Consider the following 15,693-nt stretch of genomic DNA (forward strand, 5'->3'; position numbering starts at 1 on the left):
GCGAGCAGGCCAGAGGTGGATGAACGCAGTGCCCTTGTTTGGGTGTAGGGCCTGATCAGAGCCTGGAGGTACTGAGGTGCCGTTCCCCTCAGAGCTCCGTAGGCAAGCACCATGGTCTTGTAGCGGATGCGAGCTTCAACTGGAAGCCAGTGGAGAGAGCGGAGGAGCGGGGTGACGTGAGAGAACTTGGGAAGGTTGAACACCAGACGGGCTGCGACGTTCTGGATGAGTTGTAGGGGTTTAATGGCACAGGCAGGGAGCCCAGCCAACAGCGAGTTGCAGTAATCCAGACGGGAGATGACAAGTGCCTGGATTAGGACCTGCGCCGCTTCCTGTGTGAGGCAGGGTCGTACTCTGCGGATGTTGTAGAGCATGAACCTACAGGAACGGGCCACCGCCTTGATGTTAGTTGAGAACGACAGGGTGTTGTCCAGGATCACGCCAAGGTTCTTAGCGCTCTGGGAGGAGGAAACAATGGAGTTGTCAACCGTGATGGCGAGATCATGGAACGGGCAGTCCTTCCCCGGGAGGAAGAGCAGCTCCGTCTTGCCGAGGTTCAGCTTGAGGTGGTGATCCGTCATCCACACTGATATGTCTGCCAGACATGCAGAGATGCGATTCGCCACCTGGTCATCAGAAGGGGGAAAGGAGAAGATTAATTGTGTGTCGTCTGCATAGCAATGATAGGAGAGACCATGTGAGGTTATGACAGAGCCAAGTGACTTGGTGTATAGCGAGAATAGGAGAGGGCCTAGAACAGAGCCCTGGGGGACACCAGTGGTGAGAGTGCGTGGTGAGGAGACAGATTCTCGCCACGCCACCTGGTAGGAGCGACCTGTCAGGTAGGATGCAATCCAAGCGTGGGCCGCGCCGGAGATGCCCAACTCGGAGAGGGTGGAGAGGAGGATCTGATGGTTCACAGTATCGAAGGCAGCCGATAGGTCTAGAAGGATGAGAGCAGAGGAGAGAGTTAGCTTTAGCAGTGCGGAGCGCCTCTGTGATACAGAGAAGAGCAGTCTCAGTTGAATGACTAGTCTTGAAACCTGACTGATTTGGATCAAGAAGGTCATTCTGAGAGAGATAGCGGGAGAGCTGGCCAAGGACGGCACGTTCAAGAGTTTTGGAGAGAAAAGAAAGAAGGGATACTGGTCTGTAGTTGTTGACATCGGAGGGATCGAGTGTAGGTTTTTTCAGAAGGGGTGCAACTCTCGCTCTCTTGAAGACGGAAGGGACGTAGCCAGCGGTCAGGGATGAGTTGATGAGCGAGGTGAGGTAAGGGAGAAGGTCTCCGGAAATGGTCTGGAGAAGAGAGGAGGGGATAGGGTCAAGCGGGCAGGTTGTTGGGCGGCCGGCCGTCACAAGACGCGAGATTTCATCTGGAGAGAGAGGGGAGAAAGAGGTCAGAGCACAGGGTAGGGCAGTGTGAGCAGAACCAGCGGTGTCGTTTGACTTAGCAAACGAGCATCGGATGTCGTCGACCTTCTAATGTCTTTACTGTTTTGAAACTTCTGTATGTGTAATGTTTACTGTTAATTTTTGTTGTTTTTCACTTTATATATTCACTTTGTATGTTGTCTACCTCACTTGCTTTGGCAATGTTAACACATGTTTCCCATGCCAATAAAGCCCTTGAATTGAATTGAATTGAATTGAGAGAGAGAGAGAAAGGGAGAGAGAGAGGGAGAGAGAGAGAGGGAGAGAGAGAGAGGGGGAGAGAGAGAGAGAGAGAGAGAGAGAGAGAGAGAGAGAGAGAGAGAGAGAGAGAGAGAGAGAGAGAGGGGGAGAGAGAGAGAGAGAGAGAGAGAGAGAGAGAGAGAGAGAGAGGGAGAGAGAGAGAGAGAGGGAGAGAGAGAGAGAGGGGGCGAGAGAGAGAGAGAGATAGGGAGGGAGATAATTAATACGTGAGAGGGTGAGGGAAACATTGTGCAGGCTCCAGTCATTCCAGAGTAACTGATAAGTACATAGTTGGAGAGCTTTAGCACTGAGAGGCTCCCTCCTCTATCTATCTTCAAATGATGACATTTTAGCTAAGACAAGTGGGTCACTACTGTATAGACAGATAGAGAGTAAAGATATATTGCTCAGGGTCTAATGAACACGACCCTAGGTCTCCAAGTAACTGAGAGGAAGCCTTGCAATGAACGCTTCGATCACTGGGCCAGGCTAGACAGAGGAAGATGTCAGGCTCGCCTAGACAACAATACAAAGAGGAGAGGGTAAAGAAAGGTGAGAGGTCAGAGATTACAACAAGCCAATGACAGCAGAGAAGGCTGAAGGAGTGAAGACAAAGCTAAAATTGTCATGTTTCCACCTGTCACCAGAGGTCGCCAGAGACCGCCCTAGAAATGATAATGACACAGGTGTTTTCAGTTACTAATTATGATTTTCTTGACCCTTTGCAGAAGCTAGATTTGTTTGCTGTGTGCGTCTGACTCCTCACTGAGTTATCAAGTCATACTGTTTGTTGTTTTCCCAAGTTTTACTTTGTACCTACTGTTGAACTTTTTCCCAGGAAAGTATTTCAGTTTATTCTAAACCACTGGTTCCTCGTCTGGTTCTCTTCTCTGCTCCTGGGTCACCTCACCACGTCACAAAAATAGGGTAGACACAAAATGTACAGCCTATAAGGCTGTTGTACTTCCTGTATGTTATCCAAACAGCACTTCCAATCAACCTCAATGCCCAGTCCAATGCCCAGTCCACTGACAGGGTCATTCACCCCAACAAAATGTTCAGTATTCTGGGCACATATAAAACATTATTTTTCTCCAGCTCTTAGCAAGAACCTCCAGGTTGTTCTCTATCTCGGTTCTCAACCTTAAGAGATGCCCTGGTTTTGATGTGTTCATGCAGGGCTCATCTGCGAAAGAGACCCTGGTTTCAGCATGACTCCCTGCTTAAATAATGGTATTTCTTGTTGTTGCAAAAGTTAAATAAATGAAACTGAAACCCCTTGACTCCTTAGTTGACAGATATTACGAAATGCACCCTATAGGTAGATGATGTAAAGTAGTCATTATAATGACACCATTCTATTACTATTTCACCGTCAGGTCACCCTTGTAAATAGAGATGTACTTTTCCTGGTAAACTAAAGGATGTACATACAGACAATGATAAGATATGTCACACTGATAATATAGCTTTATTACACTGAGACTGTCAGACGGCATAACGACTTAACAACATATGTACCATCATTATTTTCATAGACGAACCCTTAACAGTGCTCATACAGACACTCACACTGCACAGACAGTGAGAAACATGGACCAATTTATGAATTAGTGAAGGAAGTGAACCTGCTAGCTCCAGTTGTTCAATGACTGTACAGTATCTTTAGTTTGTTTGTACTGTGCTGTACCTACAACCTGTCATAAAGTATATACACACACGTTTACCAGTTAAATCCTACATATAGAAGACACCTCCACAAAGGTGCTAGCCTTTTAATATCATTTTGTACAAAAGGCAGTGGTTCTTCTAGTTAGTTTAGTGGACTTGTTCATTGTTGTGGCACCACTGCTCAGTTATTGCATTCCATTGGACCAATATTGATTGAGGCTCATTTTCATCATAAAGGCATTCTAAAAAATATAGTACAGCATTTTAAACATTTATTTTAACAAACATTCATATCTGTCCATTGCTGGCCTTATCATTAATTACATCACAGCAGTCATAGTAAAAAGCCAAACGCTTCACAAAGGAAAGGCAAAATGGTAACATTTTAACATTGAAGTGGTCTTTCAAAATGCTGACATAGCTATTGTACGAATACTATCATGATTGACAGAAAAAGTACTTTTCTCAACTGACATAACACTATTATTATGATGCCCAAATGCATCAAACGTTCAAACGTGTCTCCAATTTCCCCCATTTGACTGTCTGAAGTCAAGAAGATGATGTCCGTTTTCAGGCTGAGCTTTCACAAACCGTTATGACACATGCTATGTAGACATTATGACAGGCCGTTTCAAGTCAGTGTTACCTACCAAAATACAAAAAAATAAACACTTTTCAACTGGGAAACATCTGCAGATTACTAATAGGTGAGTCACTCACGGCAACAAAGCAGCGAGACATTTAAAACGAAGCATATCAAAAGGGAATCATCAAAGATTATTACACTATAAGAAGTATCCAGTGTAGCTGCTACACACCGCACGGGCCGGGTGGCAGATTGGTCCTCTTGCCAGCTACTCTTCACCACCTCAGTCATTGAGAACATCACCTGGAGGCTGGAGCACACATTGTAATGGCAAAGCAGGCATCATTTGTCTTCCTTCAGTCCCGGTGCGCAGGGAGCTTGGAGGGAGGAATGCGAGGAGAAGTGGGAGGAGAGGGGCATTCAGTGACAGTAGGAAGGTGTAACATGTTTCTTTACAATACACCACCTTTCATTGACGTAGAGAAAAAGAAGAGCTGGAGCCTGGCACTTGCCATATCTCCAAGCACATGCCACCCAGTAACAAGCAGAAATGTCTCCAAAATGTCTCAAAAATCCACCGGTCCCCTCGTTGGGGAAGGGAATCGTTCAAATCATTCACTTGTACTTCATACACACAATGTGCTTCTTGAGGCAATGTTCTTTGAAAAGGTTCTCCCATGTCTCCAAATTGTCTGCGATAGAGACAAGAGGCCTGACCTCCTGAACTCAGGCTCCAGGGTCATACCAGGGTCAAAGGTCATTAGATATTCTAGAGCATGTTCTAGGTTGCCGAGCAGAGGCAGACCAAGGTCATCCTCACAGTTCATAAAGGCCTCAAGCGTACACTCATCGGTCAGTATATATACACATTACATACGTACTGAACGCACGGCACAGGTCAGTATCCTCAAACTGTCTTTTCTCAGTCAACGAGTTTGTCCAGTGTCTGTCTGTTAGTCACATACACTCGTTCTCCAGTGACCCAAAGTCTTCACCACCTCAAGCCCACTATTTACTCCCTCTTTCTTTCTCTCTGTCAAGCTCATTATTTTTCCTCTCATCATTTCTTCTCCTTTCTTCCATCACTCTTTTCTTTTCTTCTCTCTCTCTCTCCACCCCCATCCCCCATCAGGTGCAACAGTCTCGCTCCATGGGGTGGCCCTGACGGATGGAGGAAGAGGACGAGAATGAGGAGTAGGAAATGAGTGAGGGATAGGGGGTCATCTTGTCGATGTTGACATAGGTGGTGTTGAGAAGTATGTAGTGCTCTCCACTGAAGCTGGAGAAGATGGACTTGATACGGGACACCAGCTCTGAGAAGGTAGGCCTCCGCTCCGGTCTAGGGTGCCAGCACTCAACCATCACGTTATACCTGAGGGGTGGGATTTAGAGGAGGGGGTTAAGATTAAATGCACATGAAATATAGTTTTTAGGTATATATATTTGGCTTACTTAGGTGTCTAGGAGCCACTAGCCATATTAAGTTTGCCAGTTATGTTACAGGGCCCCAGTGATTCTGGAAATACTCTCTGTCAGTCAATGTTCATGAATAGACTCATGAATTGTTATGGATTGTTCTGTTTTGTGCTCCGCTTGGTTGAATCTGTATTATGATCTACGTCCTCCATTAAAAACCTAATGTTGTCCAAAGACTAGGTAAGATAGGGAGGATTTCACTCTATAGTGCCCTTTCTAAACATTCAACTTCCTCTCTCTCTCTCTATATATATATATATATATATATATTTTTTCCTCTGTCTGTCTCTCCCCCTTCCTCTGTCTGCATATCTACCCACCTCTCCCTGTCGGTGTCTCTCTCTGTCTCTCTCTATTCCCTCTCTGTTGGTCTCTCCCTGTCCACTACCTGCCCCTCCCTCCCTCCCTCCCTCCCTCCCTCCCTCCCTCCCTCCCTCCCTCCCTCCCTCCCTCCCTCCCTCCCTCCCTCCCTCCCTCCCTCCCTCCCTCCCTCCCTCCCTCTCTTCCTGTCTGTCTGTCTGTCTGTCTGTCTCTCTCTCTCTCTCTCTCTCCCCCTCTCCCTGTCTGCATATCTTTCTTTCTCTCCATGCAGTACCTAAGTTAACAATGGGCCTCTGTTCATCTCAATGTCTTTGCCAATGAGAAGCACTGAGGCATGCCTCTATGTACATTGGTCAAGGTGAAGGACAGGGGAGTGTGTGTGTGTGTGTGTGGACTTTTATTAATAAAATAAAATAGTCTTATATCTGGGAGTGGTGGGGTATAAGCTTGAAGAGTATACATGTATGTGTGTTTGTGTGTGTGCAAGATTGTGTGTGTCCTGTCTGTCTGTGTGTCATGTGTTTGCACTACTCACAGTGCGTCGGGGCAGAACTCTGGCTGCAGCAGGCGTCTCCCCTGCAGTAGGAACACTGTGATGTCGAAAGAGTTGACGTCCGAGTAGGGCGGGGCTCCCCGGGTCATCAGTTCCCATAGCAGCACGCCAAACGACCACTGAAACGCAGAACACCAAATGGACCAATAACACATCAGATCACATCACAGTACTTTACAGGCTGTGTCTGAAATGGCACCCTATTTCCTATAATATGACCTACTTTTGACCAGAGTCCTATGATCCCTATGAGTCCTATGATCCCTATGAGTCCTATGATGCCTATGTCCTATGATCCCTATGAGTCCTATGATGCCTATGAGTCCTATGATCCCTATGAGTCCTGTGAGCCCTATGAGTCCGAAGATCCCTATGAGTCCTATGATGCCTATGAGTCCTATGAGCCCTATGAGTCCTGTGAGCCCTATGAGCCCTATGATCCCTATGAGTCCTATGATACCTATGAGTCCTGTGAGCCCTATGAGTCCTGTGAGCCCTATGAGCCCTATGATCCCTATGAGTCCTATGATGCCTATGAGTTCTATGATCCCTATGAGTCCTATGATGCCTATGAGTCCTATGATGCCTATGAGTCCTATGATCCCTATGAGTCCTATGATGCCTATGAGTCCTATGATCCCTATGAGTCCTATGATGCCTATGAGTCCTATGATCCCTATGAGTCCTATGAGTCCTATGAGTCCTATGAGCCCGATGATGCCTATGATCCCTATGAGTCCTGTGAGCCCTATGAGTCCTATGAGCCCTATGAGTCCTATGATACCTATGAGCCCTATGATCCCTATGAGTCCTATGATCCCTATGAGTCCTATGGTGCCTATGAGTCCTATGATCCCTATGAGTCCTATGAGTCCTATGTGTCCTATGATACCTATGAGCCCTATGATCCCTATGAGCCCTATGAGTCCTATGATACCTATGAGTCCTATGAGCCCTATGAGTCCTATGAGTCCTATGAGTCCTATGAGCCCTATGAGTCCTATGATACCTATTAGCCCAATGATCCCTATGAGTCCTATGATCCCTATGAGTCCTATGATGCCTATGAGTCCTATGATCCCTATGAGTCCTATGAGTCCTATGTGTCCTATGATACCTATGAGCCCTATGATCCCTATGAGCCCTATGAGTCCTATGATACCTATGAGTCCTATGAGCCCTATGAGTCCTATGAGCCCTATGAGTCCTATGATCCCTATGAGTCCTGTGAGCCCTATGAGTCCTATGAGTCCTATGATCCCTATGAGTCCTGTGAGCCCTATGAGTCCTATGATACCTATGAGCCCTATGAGTCCTATGATCCCTATGAGCCCTATGAGTCCTATGATACCTATGAGTCCTATGAGCCCTATGAGTCCTATGAGCCCTATGAGTCCTATGATCCCTATGAGTCTTGTGAGCCCTATGAGTCCTATGAGTCCTATGATCCCTATGAGTCCTATGAGTGCTATGAGTCCTATGATCCCTATGAGTCCTATGAGTACTATGAGTCCTATGAGTCCTATGTTCCCTATGAGTCCTGTGAGCCCTATGAGTCCTATGATCCCTATGAGTCATATGAGCCCTATGATCCCTATGAGTCCTATGAGTCCTATGAGTCCTATGATCCCTATGAGTCCTATAAGTCCTATGAGTCCTATGATCCCTATGAGTCCTATGAGCCCTATGAGTCCTAGAAACTGTAGCATAGACAAGCTAACCCTATAAACAGAAACTGTAGCAGAAACAAGCTAACCCTATAAACAGAAACTGTAGCATAGACAGGCTAACCCTATAAACAGAAACTGTAGCATAGACAAGTTAACCCTATAAATAGAAACTGTAGCAGAAACAAGCTAACCTTATAAACAGAAACTGTACATTAACCAGAGATTAAACAGTAAGCGTGGTGGTTTGTTAATAAGGAGTGGGGCTGAGAGGGTAGCAGGCAAGATTAAGGTTGATGCTGATTATCATAGTTTCTCATCGATACTGTGTGTGTTTCTGTGTGTGTGTGTGTGTGTTGTTGTGTGCGTGTGTATATAGGTAGTAGAGTAATAGTGTGTGTGAGTTTGAATAGATAAGAGAATGGTCTAATCTTGGATGCTGATTGGTTAAAACCGCATTCCAGCCGGTGTCAATTCCACAAGTAACCACCGGCTAAGGCTATGACGTTGAAATGCCTATTCACTGTTCCACTGTCTCATCAGCCCAACCAGGCAATTTATAAACTTGATCTACACTGGAAAAAGGCATTGAGATATAATTTCTCATTTCTTTTAGACTAGCATTTGGTTAGACTAGAAAAACAGGTCAAACGAAACTAAATGGAGCTAGTTTGCTGTCTTTCCAGTTTCAGTTTGAAGTGATTGTGTTAGCCATGTGGTTGGCTAGCTCCTCTGAACAATGTCCTGATGAGAGAGCACATTTTCTATGCCAGGCAAAATCGTGCATCATCAGCTCATTGTTGTGGATGTATCCAAATAAATGTCACTAGAAAACATCTTAAACAAATGCAAATGCAACTACTTTTCTGTTATTTTTTCTTCATTGTTTGAAGTGACTGTGTTATCCGTAGTTGGCTAGCTAGCAAGCAAGGGGGAACATTTAGAACGAATGACTGGGTCGCGTCCATTGGTATAGAACCAAAGGACTTCACAACCGGTTTGCGTCTCTGGCAACCTAACCGATAGAACGAACGACCAACTGGCTTGGGTAGCCACCCTTGATTTGTGTCAGGACTATATCACATGGAAGGATGAAATGGTATGTATAAATTCATGAAAATTCATGAAAATATGAAAATATGTCAATCATTATTTGAATAGGTTGGTAACGCGTTGTATAAAAGTGATAATTGTCACACTCTGACCATTATTTGAGTTGTTTGTTTCTATGTTTTGTTTGGTCAGGGTGTGATATGAGTGGGCATTCTATGTTGCATGTCTAGTTAGTCTGTTTCTATGTGTTTTATAATATATAATATATGCCATTTAGCAGACGCTTTTATCCAAAGCGACTTACAGTCATGTGTGCATACATTCTACGTATGGGTGGTCCCGGGAATCGAACCCACTACCCTGGCGTTACAAGCGCCATGCTCTACCAACTGAGCTACAGAAGGACCACCCATACGTAGAATGTATGCCTGGCCTGATATGGTTCTCAATCAGTGGCAGGTGTTTGTCGTTGTCTCTGATTGGGAACCATATTTAGGTAGCCTGTTTTGTATTGTGGTTTGTGGGTTATTGTCTATGTGATGTTGCATGTTTGCACACAGTATTGATAGCAGTCACGGTCGTCTTATTATTTTGTTTGTTTAGTGTTCGTCGTGTTCTTTCATCTACATTAAAAGAATGTATTCACACCACGCTGCGCTTTGGTCTCCTCACTGCAACAATCGTGACAGAATAACCCACCAACAAAGGACCAAGCAGCGTGGTAACGGCCAGTAGCAGCAGCGGCAAAGAACGCAGGACTCCTGGACTTGGGAGGAGAATTTGGACGGCGAAGGACCCTGGGCACAGCCAGGGGAATATCGCCGCCCCAAAGCAGAGCTGGAGGCAGCGAAAGCAGAGAGGCGCCGGTATGAGGAGGCAGCACGGCAGCATGGCTGGAAGCCCGAGAGGCAGCCCCAAAAATGTATTGGGGGGAGGCACACGGGGAGTGTGGTGAAGCCAGGTAGGAGACCTGCGCCAACTTCCCGTGCTTACCGGAGAGAGAGGGGGACCGGGCAGGCACCTTGTTATGCGGTGGAGCACACAGTCTCCCCAGTGCGTGTGCATAGCCCGATGCGGTACATTTCAGCTCCTCGTATCGGCTGGGCTAGAGTGGGCACCTGGCATCGAGCCAGGTGCCATGAAGCCGGCTTTACGCATCTGGTCTCCAGTAACGTCAATTTGTAAGTCGCTCTGGATAAGAGCGTCTGCTAAATGACTTAAATGTAAATGTAATGTAATGTCTCCTCGGGCCGGCTTACATGGCACCAGCCTTACGCATGGTGTCCCCGGTTCACCAGCACAGCCCAGTGCGGGCTATTCCACGTTGCCGCACTGGCCTGGCTACCGGAAGCATTCAACCAGGTAAGGTTGGGCAGGCTCGGTGCTCAAGAACTCCAGTGCGCCTGCACGGTCCGGTCTATCCAGTGCCACCTCCACGCACCAGCCCTCCGATGGCAGCCCCCCGCACAAGGCTGTCTCTCCGTCTTCTGCCTACAGGTGCTCCCGCCTGTCCAACGCTGCCAGAGCCTTCCTCCTGTCCTGAGATGCTAGAGTCTCCCGTCTGTCCTGAGCTGCTAGTGTCTCCCGTCTGTCCTGAGCTGCTAGAGTCTCCCGTCTGTCCTGAGCTGCTAGAGTCTCCCGTCTGTCCTGAGCTGCTAGAGTCTCCCATCTGTCCTGAGCTGCTAGAGTCTCCCGTCTGTCCTGAGCTGCTAGAGCCGCCAGTCTGTCCTGAGCCGTCAGAGCCACCAGTCTGTCCTGAGCCGTCATTCAGCCAGGAGCTGCCAGAGCCGTCAGTCAGCCAGGACCTGCCAGAACAGTCAGTCAGCCAGGACCTGCCAGAGCCGCCAGTCAACCAGGAGCCGCCAGTCAGCCAGGAGCCGCCAGAGCCGACAGTCAGCCAGGAGCCGCCAGAGCCGTCAGCCACCCAGGAGCCGCCAGAGCCGTCAACCAGCCAGGAGCCGCCAGAGCCGTCAGCCAGCCAGGAGCTACCAGAGCCGTCAGCCAGTCCGGAGCTGCCCCTCAGTCCGGAGCTGCCCCTCTGTCTGGAGCTGCCCCTCAGTTCGGCGCTGCCCCTCAGTCCAGGTCGGAGGAGAGGGTCGCCACTCTAAAGAGGCCCTTGAAGAGGGAAATGACTATGTGGGGTCCACGTCCCGCGCCAGAGCCGCCACCGCGGCCAGATGCCCACCCAGACCCTCCCCTATAGGTTTAGGTTTTGCAGCCGGAGTCCGCACCTCAGTATTGTCACACTCTGACCATTATTTGAGTTGTTTGTTTCTATGTTTCGTTTGGTCAGGGTGTGATATGAGTGGGCATTCTATGTTGCATGTCTAGTTAGTCTGTTTCTATGTGTTTTGGCCTGATATGGTTCTCAATAAGTGGCAGGTGTTTGTTGTTGTCTCTGATCGGGAACCATATTTAGGTAGCCTGTTTTGTAATGTGGTTTGTGGGTTATTGTCTATGTGATGTTGCATGTTTGCACACTGTATTGATAGCAGTCACGTTCGTCTTATTATTTTGTGTTCGTCATGTTCTTTCATCTACATTAAAAGAATGTACAGTATTCACACCACGTTGTGCTTTGGTCTCCTCACTACGACGATCGTGACAATAATGCCCTCTAAGCCGGTGTTTGAGGATATGTTGGCACGGTTTGCCGGTCCAAGACAATATCTCGGGCATTATCACTTAACTGTAAGTGAATTAATAAGTGGATAATGGTGTGTGTACATGCATGTCTGCGTGTGTGTGTGTGTGTAGGCTCTCACCACATCTGACTTGGGGGTGAACTTGTGTGTCTGCAGGCTCTCTAGGGCCATCCACTTGACCGGTAGTTTGACTCCACTCTTGCTGTGGATGCTGTAGTACTCCTTTTCATACACATCCCTGGCCAGGCCAAAGTCTGCCACCTTCACTGTGTAGCTCTCATCCAGCCTAGCAGAGGAGAGAGAGACGGCTTCAACCACAGCCTTACTGGAGATTCACAGAGCTAGGGGAAACTGGCAGCCATGTTGGATTCAATAATTCGAACTAGAGTGTTATTAACCTGTAATGGTTGGAGCAAAATGGCACCCATTAAAATAAAACATCTGAAAGTATGCATGATTGTATGGCATGACAATGCGTTAGCTCTCAATGCGTTAGCTCTCCTACAATGGTGACTACACTTCCACACACTGACTGTCTGAGATTGCATTTGACAGTTGGTTCCAGATCTTACATGCAGTTCCTGGCAGCTAGGTCTCTGTGGACAAACTTCTTGCTGGCCAGATACTCCATGCCCCTGGCCACCTGCACACCAAAGCCCATCAGGTCCTTCACTGTTGGGTTCTGGGAAAACAAGGAAGGATGTGTTTAGGTGATATGCACATCCCAAATGTATCCACTGGTGCTAGGCCAAAAAAGACTGAATGGCCTGCATGCGATACAGATGTAGGACTTTAATTTTACCAGTTTCTCACAGCAGGAAAATAATGCTACAGCAACAGTAAGTGTAAAGTATTGTGTGGATTATAACTAAATGTAATTTTTGTAGGGGTTGATACATTTTTGGTAGGGCAAATTAAGTCTGAACATTTTAAGTGGAAATTAAACTTTTACAAGCCATTTAAACCTTGAATACACTACAAGTTTGCACGTCTGCTGTGCATGACATTTCCTGCAACAACAGGGTGATCAAATGAAGACCCTACATCTCTACAGTATATGCTGCTCCCATGCTTTATTCCTGTACTTAAATATACAATGTTTCAGCTGCAATGGCCTAAATCAGTCATTATTCCAGCCAAAACACTATGACTTAAAAAGGTGATTGTATGACAAGAGTTTGTGAAAGTGTGTGTGCCCCCCATCTAACTACAGAGCTCGTGCTGCTAGGTGACCTAAACTGGAACATGCTTAACACCCCAGCCATCCTACAATATAAGCTTGATGCTCTCAATCTCGCACAAATTATCATTGAACCTACCAGGTACCACCCCAAAGCCGTTAACACAGGCACCCTCATAGATATCATCCTAACCAACTTGCCCTCTAGATAAACCTCTGCTGTTTTCTACCAAGATCTCAGGGATCACTGCCTCATTGCCTGCATCCGTAATGGGTCAGCGGTCAAACAACCTCCACTCATCACTGTCAAATGCTCCCTGAAACACTTCAGCGAGCAGGCCTTTCTAATCGACCTGGCCCAGGTATCCTGGAAGGATATTGACCTCATCCTGTCAGTAGAGGATGCCTGGTTATTTTTTTTAAATGCCTTCCTCACCATCTGAAATAAGCATGCCCCATTCAAGAAATGTAGAACCAGGAACAGATATAGTCCTTGGTTCTCTCCAGACCTGACTGCCTTTAACCAACACAAAAACAACTTTTCAGGGAAGTTAGAAACCAATATACACAGGCAGTTAGAAAAGCCAAGGCAAGCTTTTTCAAGCAGAAATTTGCTTCCTGCAACACAAACTCCAAAACGTTCTGGGACACTGCAAAGTTCATGGAGAATAAGAACACCTCCTCCCAGCTGCCCACTGCACTGAGGATAGAAAACTCTGTCACCACCGATAAATCCTCTATATGAGACTTCCGGCGCCGACAGAGATGGCCGCCTCGCTTCGCGTTCCAAGGAAACTATGCAGTTTTATTTGTATATTTATGTGTTATTTCTTACATTGGTACCCCAGGTCATCGTAGGTTTCATTACATACAGTTGAGAAGAACGACTGAATATAAAAGCAGCGTCAACTCACCATCAGTACGACCAAGAATATGACTTTCCCGGAGCAGATCCTGTGTTCTGCCTTCCACCCAGGACAATGGAATGGATCCTAGCCTGCAACCCAAAACAACGACGCCATAAAAGAGGCAAACGAAGCGGTCTTCTGGTCAGGCTCCGGAGACGGGCACATCGCGCGCCACTCCCTAGCATACTACTCGCCAATGTCCAGTCTCTTGACAACAAGGTTGACGAAATCCGAGCAAGGGTAGCATTCCAGAGGGACATCAGGGACTGTAACGTTTTTTGCTTCACGGAAACATGGCTCACTCGAGAGACGCTATCGGAGTCGGTGCAGCCAGCTGGTTTCTCCATGCATCGCGCCGACAGAAACAAACATCTTTCTGGTAAGAAGAGGGGCGGGGGCCTATGTTTTATGGTTAACGAGATGTGGTGTGGTTACAACAACATACAGGAACTCAAGTCCTTCTGTTCACCTGATTTAGAATTCCTCACAATCAAATGTCGACCGCATTATTTACCAAGGGAATTCTCTTCAATTATAATCACAGCCGTATATATTCCCCTCCAAGCAGACACATCGATGGCTCTGAACAAACTTTATTTGACTCTTTGCAAATTGGAATCCATATATCCTGACGCTGCATTCATTGTAGCTGGGGATTTTAACAAGGCTAATCTAAAAATAAGACTCCCTAAATTGTATCAGCATATCGATTGCGCAACCAGGGCTGGTAAAACCTTGGATCATTGCTATTCTAACTTCCGCGATGCATATAAGGCCCTCGCCCGCACTCCTTTCGGAAAAGCTGACCACGACTCCATTTTGTTGCTCCCTGCCTACAGACAGAAGCTAAAACAAGAAGCTCCCACGCTGAGGTCTGTTCAACGCTGGTCCGACCAATCTGATTCCACGCTCCAAAACTGCTTCCATCACGTGGACTGGGATATGTTTCGTATTGCGTCAGACAACAACATTGACGAATACGCTGATTCGGTGAGCGAGTTCATTAGAACGTGCGTTGAAGATGTCGTTCCCATAGCAACGATTAAAACATTCCCAAACCAGAAACCGTGGATTGATGGCAGCATTCGCGTGAAACTGAAAGCACGAACCACTGCTTTTAATCAGGGCAAGGTGACCGGAAACATGACCGAATACAAACAGTGTAGCTATTCCATCCGCAAGGCAATCAAACAAGCTAAGCGTCAGTATAGAGACAAAGTAGAATTGCAATTCAACGGCTCAGACACAAGAGGTATGTGGCAGGGTCTACAGTCAATCATGGATTACAAAAAGAAAACCAGCCCAGTCACGGACCAGGATGCCTTGCTCCCGCTTTGAGGACAATAGAGTGCCACTGACACAGCCCGCAACCAAAACATGTTTTTGTCGGCAGACTCGATAGCCTTGGTTTCTCAAATGATTGCCTCGCCTGGTTCACCAACTACTTATCTGATAGAGTTCAGTGTGTCAAATCGGAGGGCCTGTTGTCCGGACCTCTGGCAGTCTCTATGGGGGTGCCACAGGGTTCAATTCTTGGACCGACTCTCTTCTCTGTATACATCAATGATTTCGCTCTTGCTGCTGGTGAGTCTCTGATCCACCTCTACGCAGACGACACCATTCTGTATATTTCTGGCCCTTCTTTGGACACTGTCTTAACAACCCTCCAGAGGAGCTTCAATGCCATACATCTCCTTCCGTGGCCTCCAGCTGCTCTTAAATGCAAGTAAAACTAAATTCATGCTCTTCAACCGATCGCTGCCCGCACCTGCCCAACATCACTACTCTGGACGGTTCTGACTTAGAATATGTGGACAACTACAAATAACTAGGTGTCTGATTAGACTGTAAACTCACATTCCAGGCTCACATCAAACATCTCCAATCCAAAGTTAAATCTAGAATTGGCTTCCTATTTCGCAACAAAGCATACTTCACTCATGCTGCTAATCATAC

At 46.9% G+C, this 15,693-nt stretch overlaps 1 protein-coding gene across 1 annotated transcript in view; it reads right to left on the reverse strand.

The window, feature by feature from the left end:
* Positions 1–3,126: 3,126 nt before the first annotated feature.
* Positions 3,127–15,693, reverse strand: part of met (MET proto-oncogene, receptor tyrosine kinase) — a 90,240-nt gene continuing 77,673 nt past the window's right edge. Inside the window, exons 18-21 of the mRNA XM_052466267.1 lie at positions 12,222–12,331; positions 11,770–11,935; positions 6,267–6,403; positions 3,127–5,306 (exon numbers count right to left, since the gene is read on the reverse strand). Of these exons, the coding sequence (XP_052322227.1) occupies positions 5,063–5,306; positions 6,267–6,403; positions 11,770–11,935; positions 12,222–12,331 (657 nt within the window). The 3' untranslated portion in view covers positions 3,127–5,062. The remainder of the gene's footprint in view (positions 5,307–6,266; positions 6,404–11,769; positions 11,936–12,221; positions 12,332–15,693) is intronic.

The sequence above is a fragment of the Oncorhynchus keta genome, chromosome 17, assembly GCF_023373465.1.
Source record: "Oncorhynchus keta strain PuntledgeMale-10-30-2019 chromosome 17, Oket_V2, whole genome shotgun sequence".
Taxonomy (NCBI): domain Eukaryota; kingdom Metazoa; phylum Chordata; class Actinopteri; order Salmoniformes; family Salmonidae; genus Oncorhynchus; species Oncorhynchus keta.